At 38.4% G+C, this 17,456-nt stretch overlaps 1 protein-coding gene across 2 annotated transcripts in view; it reads left to right on the plus strand.

Moving 5' to 3' along the window:
* The first annotated feature begins 7,306 nt into the window (after window positions 1–7,306).
* LOC113042980 (RNA binding protein fox-1 homolog 1-like) overlaps window positions 7,307–17,456 on the plus strand; it is a 231,696-nt gene continuing 221,546 nt past the window's right edge. Inside the window, exon 1 of one of the 2 annotated variants that reach the window (XM_026202050.1) lies at window positions 7,307–7,522. In XM_026202050.1, coding sequence (XP_026057835.1) covers window positions 7,478–7,522 — 45 coding nt within the window. In that variant the 5' untranslated portion in view covers window positions 7,307–7,477. Of the gene's footprint in view, window positions 7,688–17,456 lie in introns of both variants that reach the window. The other variant, XM_026202085.1, reaches the window with a different exon arrangement.

The following is a 17,456-nucleotide window of genomic DNA, read 5'->3' on the forward strand; positions in this document are numbered from 1 at the left end:
CCCACTGCCGACACACATTCTCTTTTTCTTTTCCCTCCTCTCTTTTTCCTTTTCTCATTCTCTCATTTTCTGAGCCATTGCCTGTTGAGACCTAAAGACAGTCATTCGCTCACATTGAAGACAGACACAAAAGCCCATTCTCTTCATCAGTCTCCATTCCTGTATTGCAGGAGATTTCTTCAGCGAGCTCTAACGAGCCCTCAGCACCCACAACACGGTGAAATAGAGGTCAATGACTCTTGCATCCATCAATATTATGTTCAACATTCCATCCTGATGCCCAAGGCATTTTATACACACATTGAAGAAATATGAATGCTGCTCGAAATAATCACTGTGAAACTCAGGAGTGTGAAGGAGATGGCTGGAATTGTTTTATTGATTTGGCTGTAAAGGTATGAGCAGTGCAGCACCATGTGTTGCCACATTGATGGATGAGGCTCCGTAGCCCAACTCCAGAATAAAGAACAAATCCCTTTTTTAGGTAAAGGTGGTAAGGTGGGACGAAATCAAGATGGCAGCTCTAAACATGCCTGACAGCATTCAACATGCTGCCTTTGTCTTACAAACACAGGCCACCGATTGGTATACCCAACGTCTGCCCACCCAGTGCACAGGGGAAAGCCCTGCTTGCATTTTAATCATATCGACAGCGGTTACAGCATGATCCCAAAGGTATTCGTGAGTTTTGATATCAGCAATCTGCTTATTAACAAAATGACATGGCTGCGAACGAAGTGGCTACAAAGCGACGACGCCACACTTCTGTCATGCTGTCTCTCGCCTCATTTATTTAAATCATAAAGTATCAGTTCAATTAGATAAGGATTCATCTGCCATAGATTGTGATCTTAATTCTCGCCGGGGCTCTACCGGTGAGTCACACGGTTTTGAACTTGAGAGTTAGTCATGGATTGGTAGCGAGATGGAATTTTCTCTCTCACAAGGCAGAGGAGTCACTTCCATTACCCATCTCCCTCAATTAGGCTCTGAGGTAGTGCGCAGCTCCGGGCGTCCAGGCCCTGACCGGCTCTCCTGGGGAAAGCAACTGTTAAGTGCTTCAAAGTTGTTCTTAGTAAATAAGATGATGAAACAGCCCAGGCTGAATCTGGGAGGACGGCAGAGTAATAAATGAAAGCAATAAAAAGAATCTGATGAGATTATCCTAAGATAATAGTCTAGAAGGCTAACTCCGAATTGCATTGCTGTTCATATTTGAATATATATTGAGTTTCTCAGTACACGCTAATCTCTCTATTGACTTCTTTATTTTTTGCACAATGGAAAGCCACAGCCCCTGAACTTTTCCCACAAATACGAGTTATTGTCACTATCAGGCAATTTGGTGATCAAGCGGTGTCTCTTATTTAAAGAAGGAGGAGGTAATTACGGGAATGGTGGATAAATAATTTGTTCAGATTTAAACAGACGCACAGACAATGAAGAGATGAGGCAGGCCCCCTGCCAGGAGCTATGGAGAGAGAGAAAAATCCTCTCAGTTTATTCCTGGATATACTGTACGTGACCAACGATCTCCTCGACTGCTTTGCCTTGTCATCGTTCAACGTGTCAACGTTACAATTATTACTTAACCGATTCGGAGGCCCGAGCACAGAGGTAAAGCTGTTATGCGTAATAGGAACAAATTAAACAGATGAAAATGAAATCGAAATGTCTCCTTTCAGTTCTCCTCGGTATTGTGCACCCCTCTCATTTAATGCACTCTTATCGCACGGGCAAGAAGAACAGCATATTCAATAATGGCAATTTATAGAAACTGCCGCTGCCTCTGCTACCTACGGCCCAGATTCTATCAGCTTATCGTAAGAGTCGTCCTTGACGTGTTACAGTATATATGCAGCTAACTTACCTGCATGTCTTCCACGAGATCCTAAGACTGTGATAACCATGCACCAGCATCTGTCAATCACAGCATGGGACAAATCTGTCAGAAATCAAATTAAACAAGACGAGAAAGCAGAAATAAGGGAACGAATCTACACCACGCCGATGTTTCCAACACTGTTTGCGCTCATAAAAACGAGAACTAAATAATCCCATTAGTGACCTGGTTGGAAGCAAGAGGCGCTGTGGAAACAAATGGCATGTTGCCAATTTTAATTTGTGTAAACTTTTAGGGCTGTGCCCGAGGAGACCTGGATGAACGGTAACCCATTACTGATATTGTGTTGGAGGCTCATAAATAACCATAAATGTTGCCATGGGGGAATCTCTAATCCACTGTATGGACCTGTCCATCTTTCTAGCCTCTGTCCCCTTCCTGCGCCCTTGCTCTCATTTGCACCTAAAGTGGGATGCTGTGTGTTAACACGCAGGGCCCTACAGAGTGGCCTATTTTGTAATGTGTTGGGTATTTAATGCATGAGGGAATAGGGTCACGGCTTGAGGAGCGGCACCAAAAGGAAAAAAAAATGTAATAAATAAAAAAGTGGGGCTCTATGGTCTCCCTTTGATGAAAAGGATTAAAGTCTGCTGTTACATTTCATTTCAGTCAAGTGCCATTTCTCTGGAGGTCTAAAAAGCGATAAAAAAAAATTCAAATGCTAAAGTCCCCAAACATGATGTGTTTTGCTCGAAGGACGGCTGTCAGCTAATAAATATCCTAGGGCTATAAGTTTATAATTTTGGCACTTATGGTGGGGGAAAACATGTTCAGATGACACTGCTGATGATGAAATGATAAAAAGGCTGCATGCATAAAAACACCCTAATAAACATTGCGAGGTGCTAAGAAATTGGAATGTCAGGGCAGGAAGGAATACATATTAAACATCATGTCTCACGGCACTTCAAAGCAGCAGGGATGTAGTTACACAGAGGTCACCTGTGACAAGTCCTTTAGTCTCTCTGCCTGATGCAGCTCTGTGGGGGCTGCTGCTAACCCAATTTATGTAGACTGTCACCGGGATTTTGCAGCCGGTGACTGCTATCACACTGATCTACACTAGCCTCCTGCTGCTCATGAGGGGAGAAAAAAGGAGATATTTTCTTGTCATACGGTTGTCAGATGTCACAATTGCCAAGGACCTTGCAGTCGACTAATGCCTATCAAGTTCTCGACCTCATGCCAAGGATGGGGTAAGTCCGGGAGAGGCCTCTCGCTAAACTTATCAGCAGTGACTGCTAAGAGGCATGAGATTGACTACTGTGATTGCATTTTGTATCAAAGGCAGGGCACAGTTAGAGCGGACTACTTAATACAATGGGGTAAATGACAAGGGAATTCACATGCTATCAGACAGCAGTATATATCTGTCAGATCTGTAGGAGGATACAGAAGTAACTAAGGAAATGATGACAGATATGGGTGCAGGAGTGGGTTTAAACTAACTGAGGCCATGTCATCGATTTCAATCTGGCTTGAACAATCCTGTCTGCAATTGAATATATCTAAAACAGTTACTATGTTTTTTTCTAAAAACAATATAAATATAGAACCTGACATTTTTATATCTGGAGAAAGGTTACAGGTCGTCACAGAATATAAATATTTAGGATTATATATAGATTCAAATCTCAATTTCAAAACTCACATCAAAAAAGTTAGTAATAGGATTAAGTTCAGTCTAGCGAATTTCAGATTCATTAGAGATTTCATGTCAACAGAAGCTGCTAAATTATATTTCTTTTCCATGATTTTATCCCACATAACATATTGTTTAATAAGCTGGTCTAATACTCACTCTACAACAATAAAACCATTAGAAAGATTATACAAACAAGCATTAAAAATACTGGATAAAAAACCATATCACTACCACCACTGTAGTATTCTGAGTAAATATCAGTTACTTACCTGGGATAATCTAATTAAATTCAAAAACATTTGTTTAATCTATAAAATTAGATATGGCTTAGCACCTCCTCCACTATGTGATTTTATACATTTTAGATCCAGTGAGGTTAGGGTAACTAGAGGGGCAGTGAGGGAAGACTGCATCATACCCCGGAGAAAAACAGCTTTTGGTCAGGCTGTCTTCTCCGTAAGAGCAGTTCAGCAATGGAACACAGTGCCGGCAACCATTAGAGAGTCCTCGTCCTTCTTTTCATTCAAAAAGAATGCAAAAAAATGGCTTGTAGAGAGCCAAATTTGTGGGCACTAATGCTTTTATGTGTGTATTTAAATATTATATAATTTTTATATGAATTGTACTTATTAACCATAATGTGTTGTATGCAATTTTATTTTTATTATTGTGTGTGATTTCGTACTTGTGATTATTTTTAAAGGTTGCCTTGTTTAAATCTGGCTGGGGGACTACCGATGAAAATTAGCACTTTTGAGCTAACTCGGGTACATTTACATTGTTTTAATGTTTATTAATGTACACTGTCCCCTTTCAAATAAAGAAATTACAAATTACAAATTACTGTTTTTACTCCATTTCTCTTAAAATAAAGTGGAGTCTGGGAAATGTTGCAAGACACAGAACATAAAAAGATACGATAAAATTTGGTGGCTGCATCTGAAATCAAACACTTTTATAGTAGGCAAAAACTATGTGGGTTATAGAGTAGTACAGTATGTCCAAATTCACAGTACTCATAAATTAGTAGGCAAAAACTCCACTGATAATCTACTATTTCTTGCGAGATTCTGGTGTATGCATCTGATGGACACTTCACTCATGTTTCATCATCTCATGAGGCAAGAGACGCAACTGATGCTGGTATAGGTCACAAATAACAACATGACCAATGTGGAACATTTATCATATAGAGAATCTATGTTTGAAATTCTTTATTTCAACATTTTTAATCTGTAGAACACAAATACTGCTATATCAATGAGTTAAAGTAGTTCATAAATCTACAACGGTCTGGGAACTGTATAGATTAATTTTAAGTACAAAGAGTCCAGTTGTTAAAACTCACTTTTTGGATTGTAACTGTAATGTAAAATATATATATATATATATATATATATATATATATATATATATATATATATATATAAACCTGATTCCAAAAAGTTTGGACACTGTACAAATTGTGAATAAAAACAGAATGCAATGATGTGGAAGTTTCAAATTCCAATATTTTATTCAGAATACAACATAGATGACTTATCAAATGTTTAAACTGGGAAAAATAAGTTGATTTTAAATTTCATGGCATCAACACATCTATTAAAAGTTTGGACAAGGCCATGTTTACCACTGTGTGGCATCCCCTCTTCTTTTTATAACAGTCTGCAAACGTCTGGTGACTGAGGAGACAAGTTGCTCAAGTTTAGGAATAGGAATGTTGTCCCATTCTTGTCTAATACAGGTTTCTAGTTGCTCAACTGTCTTAGGTCTTCTTTGTTACATCTTCCTCTTTATGTTGCGCCAAATCTTTTCTAAGGGTGAAAGATCTGGACTGCAGACTGTCCATTTCGGTACCCGGATCCTCCTCCTCGCAGCCATGATGTTGTAATTGATGCAGTTTGTGGTCTGGCATTGTCATGTTGGAAAATGCAAGGTCTTCCCTGAAAGAGACGAAATCTGGATTGGAGTATATGTTGCTCTAGAACTTGGAAATACCTTTTAGCATTGACGGTGCCTTTCCAGATGTGTAAGCTGCCCATGCCACACGCACTCATGCAAACCCATACCATCAGAGATGCAGGCTTCTGAACTGAGTGCTGATAACAGCTTGGGTTGTCCTTGTCCTTTTTAGTCCGGATGACATGACGTCCCAGTTTTCCAAAAAGAACTTCAAATTTTTATTTGTCTGACCACAAAACAGTTTTCCACTTTGCCACAGTCCATTTTAAATTAGCCTTGGCCCAGAGAAAACGTCTGCACTTCTGGATCATGTTTAGATATGGCTTCTTTTTTTACCTATAGAATGTGTTCACCGACAATGTTTTCTGGAAGTATTCCTGAGCCAATGTTGTGATTTCCATTACAGTAGCATTCCTGTATGTGATGCAGTGCCATCTAAGGGCCCGAAGATCACGGGCATCTAGTATGGTATTCCGGTCTTGACGAACAGAGATTGTTCCAGATTCTATAAATCTTTGGATGATTTTATCCACTGTAGATGATGATAACTTCAAACTCTTTGCAATTTTTCTCTGAGAAACTCCTTTCTGATATTGCTCCACTATTTTCCGCCGCAGCATTGGGGGAATTGGTGATCCTCTGTCCATCTTGACTTCTGAGAGACACTGGCACTCTGAAAGGCTCTTTTTATACCCAATCATGTTGGCCATTGACCTAATAAGTTGCAAATTGGTCCTCGACCTGTTCCTTATATGTACATTTAACTTTTTCTGGCCTCTTGTTGATTCCTGTCCCAACTTTTTTGGAATGTGTAGCTCTCATGAAATCCAAAATGAGCCAATATTTGGCATGACATTTCAAAATGTCTCACTTTCAACATTTGATATGTTATCTATATTCTATTGTGAATAAAATATATATTATATAATATATATATATATATATATATATATATATATATATATATATATATATATATATATATATATATATATATTCGATTTAATATTGAAAGTAGAAAATTTGATTTTATGTTTTTAGGCTCAGGGGTTGAAAATGGACAAACTGCTTTGAGTATCAGATTTCCACATGTGGGCGTGCATTAAAGCTCCTTTCTGCTGATTGGTCAACCAAAGATCAACTTGTGCAGCTTGTGATTCTTCCACAGCTCCGTGCAACAACAGAATAACAGTCCTCTATTTGTTTGCCAGATTCCTAAAGCGTTTAAATTACGAATAATCTCTATCTCATCAAAAAACCTGACTAAAGGACTGCTTTGACATACACCGAACTAGCCCCTTGAAAGGGCTTTCTTTTGTGAAATGTTCAGCAACCAACAGAGAAAAAATAGCTTAATATATACTTTGGTTGACCAATCAGCAGAAAGGGGCATTTAATTCACACCCACGTGTGGAAATCGAATAGCTTAATCAAGCCGTTTATCCCCTAAAAACATAAAATCAAGCAGAATTCTCGTTTTCATTTTTTTCTACTTCAATATTAAATCGAAGAACGAATTAACGCAATGTACACGGACCGGATCTTAATTAAGATTAACCGAATGCATTACATTTATAACGTAAAAGAAACAGGTGACTTACAGAAAAGAACTTTAAGACCGAATGCATAGCTCAACATTTGTCACTTTACTAGATCGACTTGTGGTGCAGAAAAGCTGTAGGATTTTGTGCATCACTTTCGAGTTGTTTACACTAAACCCCTGAGCCAAAGTCGGGCTCAATGCGGGCTCAATGGTGTGAACTTGAGAGGGATCACAAGGATGACTGTGGCACAGGCGCGTGGAGTGACAGATGCAGTCATTTACATGGCACCACGTGGATACGGTCCACTGACTACCACTCGCGCGCTCTCCGTTGCCCGTTCTGCCTCTCTCCGCGCGCAATCGGTTTACCTCCACTGAGAAAACAGGAGGCACTTTTCCTTTGCGTTTTCGCTGCCCGAACACAATGAAATCTTGGCAGCTAATTGCAGTCGTGGGAGATGCCCTTCAGGTAAGACACATGAGCGGTGGGGAGAAAGGAAAATGAGCGCGTTGGTTAGAGGAGGAATTTGAACGCGAAATCGTGGGATGTTTTCAGTGCGCCGCCGTTAAATCTTCAGCCGACACGTTTTTCTTCTCTTTCGACTCTCGCTTGAGCCTTATTGCAACATCAAAGGTTAGTGGTGACATCTCAACAGCTTGGCTTGTATTCTTGCATCTTGATGCACGCCTGAGTTTTGTGGCGTTGAGGGACATTTTTCAGGGACTTGAGAGACAGGTGCTTTCTGCATGGCATGTGTTTGAGTACAGGCATGCACCGAGATCTCCCGAGTTAAGGAATGGCCCCTATCTCATGCTCTCTCTTTAATGGTCGATGCCAGTACGCTAATACCCATTCTTAAGGACTTTGCGAGCTAAATAGACCAGATTTTAACGATCACAAAGTTATGCTCGCACCAGATTGCCTGCTTGAGCTCAGTATGATTTAAATGCTACAGCGTTATTTCCAAGGACTTTGCTGGTTCACCTGGGACTGGAAAGTTCAGGTTATGATAGTGTCTCTTTTCACACTGAGATCAGAAAAATGCATCTGCGCTTGATAGTCTGGGTCAGATTGTAAGGAAGAAGACTGTGGATTGCGAACGTACCTGACGCGGAAATATGAAATAGGGTTCCAAAGAAGATGACAGAAACAATAACACCTTTCAGGCTGTCACTTGGAGACGGACCGATGATTGCTTTCTCACTGTCTTATGCTGTGGGAATAGAGTAGTCTTTCGTGGACGTGGGAGAAGTCGCTTAGTCACAAACTTGACTGTTTTGAGCACTGAACTTCTGATGTGATGCCCTCATTTCATACTGAGATTAAAGAGCTGTAGAAATGTACGGTTCATATACAATACCTAGAAGTATGTGGGTGTAGTAGGAATGTGTGGACCATTCGTAGTGTTTTTCAATTTGAATTATATATATTTTTAATTAGTAAGTCTGATATTCTGTGTGATTATATATTATTAAATATATAATACACCAATTTGTTTTTGATTAATTTTTTTTTTTTTTTTTGATTATCATTAGTCAAGTCAAGTCACCTTTATTTATAAAGCGCTTTTATACAAAATACATTGCGTCAAAGCAACTGAACAACATTCATTAGGAAAACAGTGTGTCAATAATGCAAAATGACAGTTAAAGGCAGTTCATCATTGAATTCAGTGATGTAATTACTGTTATTACAGTTGAGTTACGATTCAGACAGGTATTTGTAGACACACAGACCCTGGGTTCTGCTTTACGAGAGCGATTGTAACTTCCAGTTTAATCAGACTCCGGTTTATTTGAAGGAGCCTGGAGAAGAGGTCTTAACCTTTCCTTGGTTAACAGCAGAGACACTTGTAATACTTCACTTGAGTGGTTTAGCCGCACTCATTCCACTGTCACCAATGCATGGTCAGGGAGCCGTCTCATTTAAAACACTTAAGATATAGTAGATATTGTTTGGCTCGAAATAGTGCATTATGTCATGTCTGAGTCAGTAGAATGCAGCTAAGTCACTCTTGATCTATATTTATGTCCTGCATTTGCTTAAAGCAGCCATGTTTGACTGTTAAAACAAAGCACTGTTTATATATACAACCGTTAAATGACTTCAATCACCTGAAACCATATTTTTTTGCTCAGTACACAGCAGTTCATCATAACAGAGGGGGCATTTTGTGTTTAACTAAGACTAATAGTTTAATAAGGTAATTAAGAATCTGCTATTTTCGTTTTGTTAGCCATGAATGCACTAGAGCACATGAACCTACAATTTTGACTTGTAATTATAATGCTTAATGCTGAGCTGCAATAAAGAAGTGCTTCCTGCATAGTATATGGCAAAAGACCAATTTTCATTCTGGAGTAAGTGGTTAAAATCCCACAGAGGAATATGCACAAAAAAACCCCAAAAAAACAAAGGCCGTAGATGGTCCTACACAATGCCGATGTTGTTGTTTTTTTTTTTTTTTACAACAAATGGAGACTGAATCACTGTGGCTATGACACAGTGCCAATAAATGGAAGAAAATGTGCCAAGATCAATGGCACAGCAATATGTCAAAACGCTCTGTTTGGTTTCTCCATGCCTCAGATGATTTATGGTGTTATTTTCCACACCAAATAAATTTGGCACAAATAGATTTAAACGCTTTCCTGAGAAATTCTGTAGTTATAGCACTCTCTGTGTTTTGAACGAGGGGAAAAAAGGTTCTGATCAGCAGCATTCGTTTTGTGTGATTTATTCAATTTATTTTCTACATTTATATGCCATAAAGTAATAACTGTATGCCTACTGCATAGCAGGTAGGAACAACCTTTGTGACAGTCTGGTGAAGGAATTTGGTCACTGAATAAAATAGACATACCAGAAAGACAAGCTCAATTTCAAGATCCATTTCCTTCAAATAGAGTCTATTTTGACCACTAATGTCAGACGTTTTTTTAGCGACTACCAGAGGAACATACTTAAAGGAAGGACATGACAGAGTGGTGCAAATTATAAGGCATGATTAAATGCTGTCAGTCAAATTCTTAACTGGCCAGTCAGGACGCTTGGCTCTTTTTGACCAGACAGTATTTAAATTATTATAACCTAACTGTTTCTGAAACACTATGATCTTGTCTTGTCTTGCTTTCTGAACTGGCTCTTTACCTGCTAGTTTTTCTTAAGAATTCCAAATACAATGTTTACTTTTCCTTTTTTCCCCTACCAGGCTGTTTTCTTAATGAAGTATTCGTTCTTAAGTTAAAAAGCTCCTGAAGAAGCTAGAACAATATTTTAGGTGGCAAATGCTGTGTTTGGTGGTGTTATGAATGTAGACAATGACACATTATTTGTCCATTCTTTGCAGAAGAAGACCTTGAAGTCTAAATTGTAGTCTGTTCATTGTGACCATTCTTAAAAAATCTTTTGGTTTCTGTAAAGTCTGATTTCATTAACATAGCATAATTCTGTCACTGACTTGCCCATTTAATTTATTCAACCAATTGAGCTTGTAGGCTGTTTCACAATGCAAAATTTTACATGGGCCGTGGAGAAATATGGACGATTATATGAAACAATACCATGCTATGGGGAGAAAGACATCAGTTAATCCTGCAGAGGGGAAGCTCATACATGAAAAAAAGATTAATTGTCCTTTTAATTTTTACACATTTGTTACATTTTTATTCTTTATGCTTGGATTCATTTTCAGAGAGAACATGACAGATTAGTTAAAGATTGACAATGACTGCTGTCATTGACTTCCGCACAAAACTGTATAACCTTCTCTATTAACGTGTAAAGGTTTTTCAAGCAGTTTGTTTCAGAATGCAGTCTAGACAGCAATCGTTGAATGTGGTCTTTTTTTTTTTTTGTAGCAGTGCATGATGGAGATTTAAAAGCACAGACATGTGATGAATCTCATTAACCAACCAATAAGCCTAGTGCCGGGCGATAAGCAAGTGATTTATTGTGTAATCCCAGAGGGTGAACTGTAACTGCAGTTTCAGGAAGAAAGTATCCACGTTGGTTGTTTGTTGTCCTGGGTTATTAAGGGTTTCCAGTGCAATCGATGCTGCTGCTTGTAGATGGTCTGTGAATGAAGAGGACTAGCGGAATAGCTGGTTAATAGTCACAGGGAGGGAGATGCTAATTGGCCAGGAGTAGAAACCAGTTTATTGGAATGTAATGGAGTATGTTGGCCCTCATGGCAATGGATTTCAGGATAATCTGTTTTTAATCCCGACTCTGTTTGCATTGATAAACAGGCATTTGTAAATCTTAATTGGCCATGGATTGTAGTGCACAAAACCATTAGCGTTCATCACCTGCATCATCCGCTTAAGACAGAACCCCATTGCGTAGTATGCTTGCTGGCAAAGTTATTTGTGTTGACATTTTTAATGTAATTGAAAGTACGTTCACTAAACCATTAAGAGAGGATAAAGGGATGAGGATGTGGTGACACTTTTCAAAGGTGCTTGTTTTAATCAGTGTTAAGCGAAATCATAAATGGCCAAACATAACTGTGATTTAATTAGACCTAAGTGGAATTTGCTCGGTGTGGTGCAAGATTATATCTCCCCTGCAGAATCCTATCCCCTTTGGACCGTTTGTAATGTCTGTAAAAAAAAAATTATCACATTATCACAGTCTCTTCTTCTAGATGATTAAAATAGCCTTTCTGGTTATCCTTTGGTAGCACTGAATAATTTGGTAGATCAGAACAATCATTCATTTATTAATTGAACATTTAATGTACATGAAATCGTCAAATTGCTACTCTATAGCAATCGCATACAACAAACGAAAATGCAGAATAATTAGAACAATCAGTAATGCTCAATAAATAACAATGTGTCATATCTATACACATTTTTCCCAGAATGTCCTTGCAACCTGGTAGCAACACTTCCACGGCCCAGTACATGGTTGTGACACTTGCATACTTTGTTTTGTCTTGATTGACAGTGAACATCCATGCCGACGACTTGTTAACAGTCTCGCCAGTCTGGGCCGATCATGCGGAAAATCATCTGATTTCAGTTTCTGGTCAGTCGATTGTTGCTTCTCTACTTTTTAAGTATATTTACATTTTAATCACGTAATAGCATTAAAGATTTTTGTGGTTTTACAAGTAAGGTAAGTGTGTATATGCAAATGCATACAAATGTGTATAATCTAAGCTATCAGGCTAATTGGTTGTATGCCATGCTAGTAAACTACCTAAAACAGACATTACTTGTCATATTTTGACAACAAATATTTTTTTGTTATAATTTTTTTTTTTTCTTATTTTTTGCAAAAATAGCAGGTTAATTGGCTTTTGAAATGCTAAACTATTAGGCTAACTGTCTAATTTGGGAGCTTGAATCTTTTTTATTTATAGCTTAATATTTATAGTCAAATTAATGTAGTTAAGACAACATATACATGATCAACTACTTGAGTTGTTTATACTGTTGCAAAATGTTACAAATATTATTATCCCCCAGCTCTAATCTGCTAAATGTGACTATAAAGCATTATATATTAAGATAATAAGATTGTAATATATTATAAATGCTAACATCATAGTTAACTGTAAAGCTGCACTGAAACAATGTGTATCGTGAAAAGCACCATACAAATGAAACTGACTTGAGTTGACATGCTGTGATTCTGCAGGGTTTTCCAAATAAACTTTTTTTTTCCTGCTTTGAGATCCTGCGTGGTGAACAAATCTTGCCTGACACTGGAATGAGTCATTGAAAAAAGCTTTTATCACTGTTAATATTTGTAAATATATTTGACGTGTTACAATGTACAGATTAGAAATGTGGCTTTACAGGTCAATAGCTCCGGAGCGGTTAAATGAAGATAAACATGCCGCCACAACGACCTTCAGTCTCCACGTACACGCATTAGCGGCATGCTTAACATCTCCGTTAATTTGTGTTTGCTTTGTATATGATTTAATTGGCTCCGTGCATCCATTTAGGCTTTTGTATTTGAGAAAGCGTAACTAGTCATGTCAGTCTTCATGGACATCAAGAGCTCATAGCTGAATGTTGGGCGTTTTGTCCTTTGGTGCTCTAAGGCTGGGGCCTGCTGGTGATGATAACAGTGATAATTCAAAGTGATTTCGCACAGCATGGTTTTGTCAGTCCAGTCACCAGCACCCCATGGCACGGCTACACGCTCATGTGTCTTAAATCCGCCAGAGGCTTTACCGTGGTGTGGTACACTAAGCCTTACTCATAGGTCAGATGAGTCATTGTTTTACTTTTACTTTTTCGTTTACACGGTAACGCAAATCCAAAGCTTTTTTGGGAAGCATGATAATGGATTGAGGCTACTCTACCTCTTATTTTAGACATCAGGCTGATCGCATGAGGGGCTCTCGAGCTTTGTATTCAGTGGAAGTACAGTGCAATACATCAGGCTAACTCTGGGCATAGTGCTGAGGCATGCTTTTTTCCCCCTTTTTATAGTTTTTTTACATAATTATTTCAGACTCCACTTATTCAACATAGAGGACTGTTCAAATTGTGAAATCACCGTGGGCCATAGCGAACCATGGCGGAACTCTAGAATCAGCACTCCCTTGGTTCTCATCTACCTGGAAATGTTTTTTTATTATTTCCTTATTTCTACCCCCTCTCCTTTTTAAATGCTGACTTTTCACTTGTGGTGTGCCAATTATTTCACGCTGTCTACGCGGCCTTGCTTTCTCTCCTTATCGCAAATGGAAGAAAAGTCTTCAGCTGGTTATCAAAATGCTAATGCGCTTGAAAGGAAACATTAGTCTTCCCCAGTAAAATGTTATTAAATGGGGTCTATTTAATCTTGTAAAAGTGCTGCTATCTCTTCAGGATTTCCAGATGTTTGCGCTTCGCCATACCGTCTGTCCTCATTCCGATGCAGGGGTTGGTGGCTGGCAATGCCTGAGTAAAAAAAATTGGCTGATCTCGATCTTTTTAAGTGAAAGCTCTAAAAGAGAAGAATCTTTATGTTAAACAGGTATTCTGAATGTGATGAAAACCAGTTCAGAGGTTAGACTGAAAATGAAGGGGGCGGCTGTGTGTAGACCGACTAGCGCAAGCAATAAGTTTACGTTTATTTTGTAACATGCGATCAATGTAAAGCTGCATTTTCCCGAGTGCAAGACACACACTCCATCTGTCTGTCATCAGTATTGCTATGACAGCCTGAATATATACTGTAGTTCACCCATGAAGGCAAATCACACTTTTACCTCCATTTGCAAAGGTATAGATGGTCATAAACCATTGACGTGCCTTTGTTTTCTGTCAAAACAGAGATGAAAATGTTCCTCCCCGTTAAAAGTGCATTGAACAATTGCTTTTGCATATTATCTTAATGACATTAGTTTCTCATCAGCATGCACTATACACTAAGTCATTAGAAATCACATTTCCCCTTGGAGTTGGGATTTGGCACCGCACCAATTGAGGGATTGGGCCGTGCTGGTAAACGGTGTTAAGATTCTGTCCTGACCTTTGATTAAACCAGTGTTAATTTCGTTGACGAAGACTATGACGAAAAATATTCGTCAACTAACCTTTTTCACGGACGAAAACTAAATAAAAACTAAATAAAAAGTCAGATATGATGACGAAAAACGTGACGAAATATAACTGACACTTTAGTCAACGAATAAAAATGAGACGAAAATATATGGGAGGGACGAATGGAGAAGAGATCCAATCAGAGCGAATCTTTGAGGGTAGGTTGATCTATGCAGAAGCAGCCGAGCCCTTTTAAAAAGCCGCGGCAAATGCAAGCGCAACAGCTAAACAAACGCAGCAGTTACACAGAAAAGAGAACAAACATGAGTTTGCAGAAATTCGCACAGTTTCGAGGACGTTTTGAAATGCCATTGCGACCCAAAGTTTTATGGGGTCGTAAATGTATCACTGATTATTTTTGTAACTACTTATGTGTAATGCTATGTTTTAATATGAGCATTTATTAAAACTGAAATGTGTATTTTAAGAATACGTTTTATAACGTGCTCCGAGCATTCAACACATCAAGTTGGCTTCAGCCCCGCGATGCGGGACAGTTGAACTGAGCAGCTGGTTACTCGCACAACACTGAAGCGAGCTCTCCTTCAGCACGTTTGCGTCCTCCTGCACCCGAACGAACAAATAAAAATCGCATTTTAAATAAATATAAGAAAAAGAGTGAAAAGTGAAAGAGCTCAATTCAGCAGCGCGGTGTTCTGGTGTTCAGGGAGCTAGCAGAGACGCGTCTCAAAGTCTTCTTGCTTTTGTACCGACAACAAATAAATACTAAATATGTCGAAATACCCGTCTTGGAAAGTGTGTTCGAAAAAGTCTGTAGTTATGTCTTCAGTGAAAGTAAAGAGTTGGAAAGAAATCGGATGCGTATCTTTATAATGGATGCATTTGTCTCTTAAAGTGACCGCGCCTAATTTACTAGCTCTGCTGTCAGTGTCTTTAATGTATGAAAATGAAAGTAAATCAATCACTGCTCTTTATTGAATTACTTAGTAGTTTTAACAAGAATTTATCCAAAGTCAATCCAAAAATCAGATAGAATAGATTATATTGTTTTACTAGTGACAAAAAAAAAAACGTTGTAAGAAACGTTGAAGGTGTCTGAATACATTTTGGTTTGATTGTGTATTTTATTTTACAGTGAAGACTATGCAGTGCTATTTTAAATGAACAACCACAAACTTAAAAAAATGTAAACTTTGTGTAAATAGCACAAATAAAGAAATAGAATGAACATACAATACAAATATAATATAGGTGGTTGTCTATTTCAATAATACTGTACCTCATCTTGAAAGAATGTCATATGCATTGCATATCATTCAGGACGAATGCATATCTTTTTCAGAGAGCATGTATATTTTTCATGGAGAGCAGGCCTTATGTTTATTTAATAAATATCCTTCCATAACAGACTGATGGAAACATTTAGTCAAGTCAACTAAGTTGACTTTTTTTCTACTAAAAAAACTAGACTAAGACTAAAAGACTTAAGACTAGACTAAGACTAAAACTTTTATGATATTTAGTCGACTAAAACTAGACTAAGACTAAAACATTTCAGATGACTAAAATGTGACTAAAACTAAATGGTGTGTTATTCAAAAGACTAAGACTAAGACTAAATCCAAATTTGCTGTCAAAATTAACACTGGATTAAACCTCTCCTGCGGGCTCTGCCTATTTTGCTGTCAGACAGACGTTTGCAGGATTCACAGGATTATGAGGTATTATGCAGAAGGCATTCCTTAAGACAACATACATTTTCTGTTTAAAAAGCACCTGCGTGATTGACATCGGGGTGAGAGACGTGTCTGTTGTTGCTTGTTGTGTTTGGCTCATCAAAGACCCTAATGGAGGGCTACAGTAGTTTGTATGTCTGTGAGTGCTTTGAGAGCCAGATGTTGGTGTTATCCATCACATGCTTTTCAGCTGGTACTTGGAGATCACAGATGATATCAGGTGGATATTAACTTTAATGTGCTCAGCCATTTCTCCATGAAGCCTTACATTTCAGGTCCCACTAGACATCATCCCATCTGTTGAAATTGTGCTGTGTGGATTATTATCCAGCAGTTTGACATGAATCAGGTTTTCCTCTAGTACTCCTGGTCACATGTTCGGAGTTATTTTTAATAATGCATTTTTCACAATATTTTCTCCTCAATTTATTTATTTTTTTATTTGGTGCCTGAAACATAACGTGTTCCTCCAACCCCTGTTTGGACGTCTGTTAAACCCTTTGAGATGCGATTCTTTTTCATCAGAGGTTTTGTGATGTATTCTAAATCTGCTTCTTTGGCTTCATCCTTATCCACGTTGAGCCGTGCAGGTCGCTCCCGAATCTCTTTGGGTTTGGCGTGCATGGTGTGGTTTTGATGTTTATTTTGCCATGGGTGACAGGAGCCTGTGCCAGAACAGAATTGGCAGTGTATCAGCCAGAATGAATGTTATGCAACCTGTGACAACTCAGAGGACTGTGTTGGTGTGAAATATCAATATGCACAATACAACAGCACATAAAACGCCACATGGCAGTGTAAACAGAAACAAACTGTGTCAGGGAGATAGTGAAGATAATCCCGACATCTATGGATGGAAATGGGATTCGCAAAGGTGACCGATCAAGAGATGCATGTGGAACGCAATGCTAGACCTCTCGGTTTACATCGTAATTGTGGTGCAAGCTGTTCCTTTGGCATCAATGTGGCTGTATTTCAGGTTTTATGGTATATCTGTTGCATTTCTTGTCATCAAATTATGCTGCCTGGTCTTCTCTGTAAGGAGAAAAAAAATGCTCAGGAAAGCCACTGATGTGGATTATAATTTTAATGCCCAACAGATTTCATTTCTTTATTATATTAAGTTAATGAATATCATAACAAGGGATTTCT

Source organism: Carassius auratus, chromosome 3, assembly GCF_003368295.1.
Source record: "Carassius auratus strain Wakin chromosome 3, ASM336829v1, whole genome shotgun sequence".
NCBI lineage: Eukaryota > Metazoa > Chordata > Actinopteri > Cypriniformes > Cyprinidae > Carassius > Carassius auratus.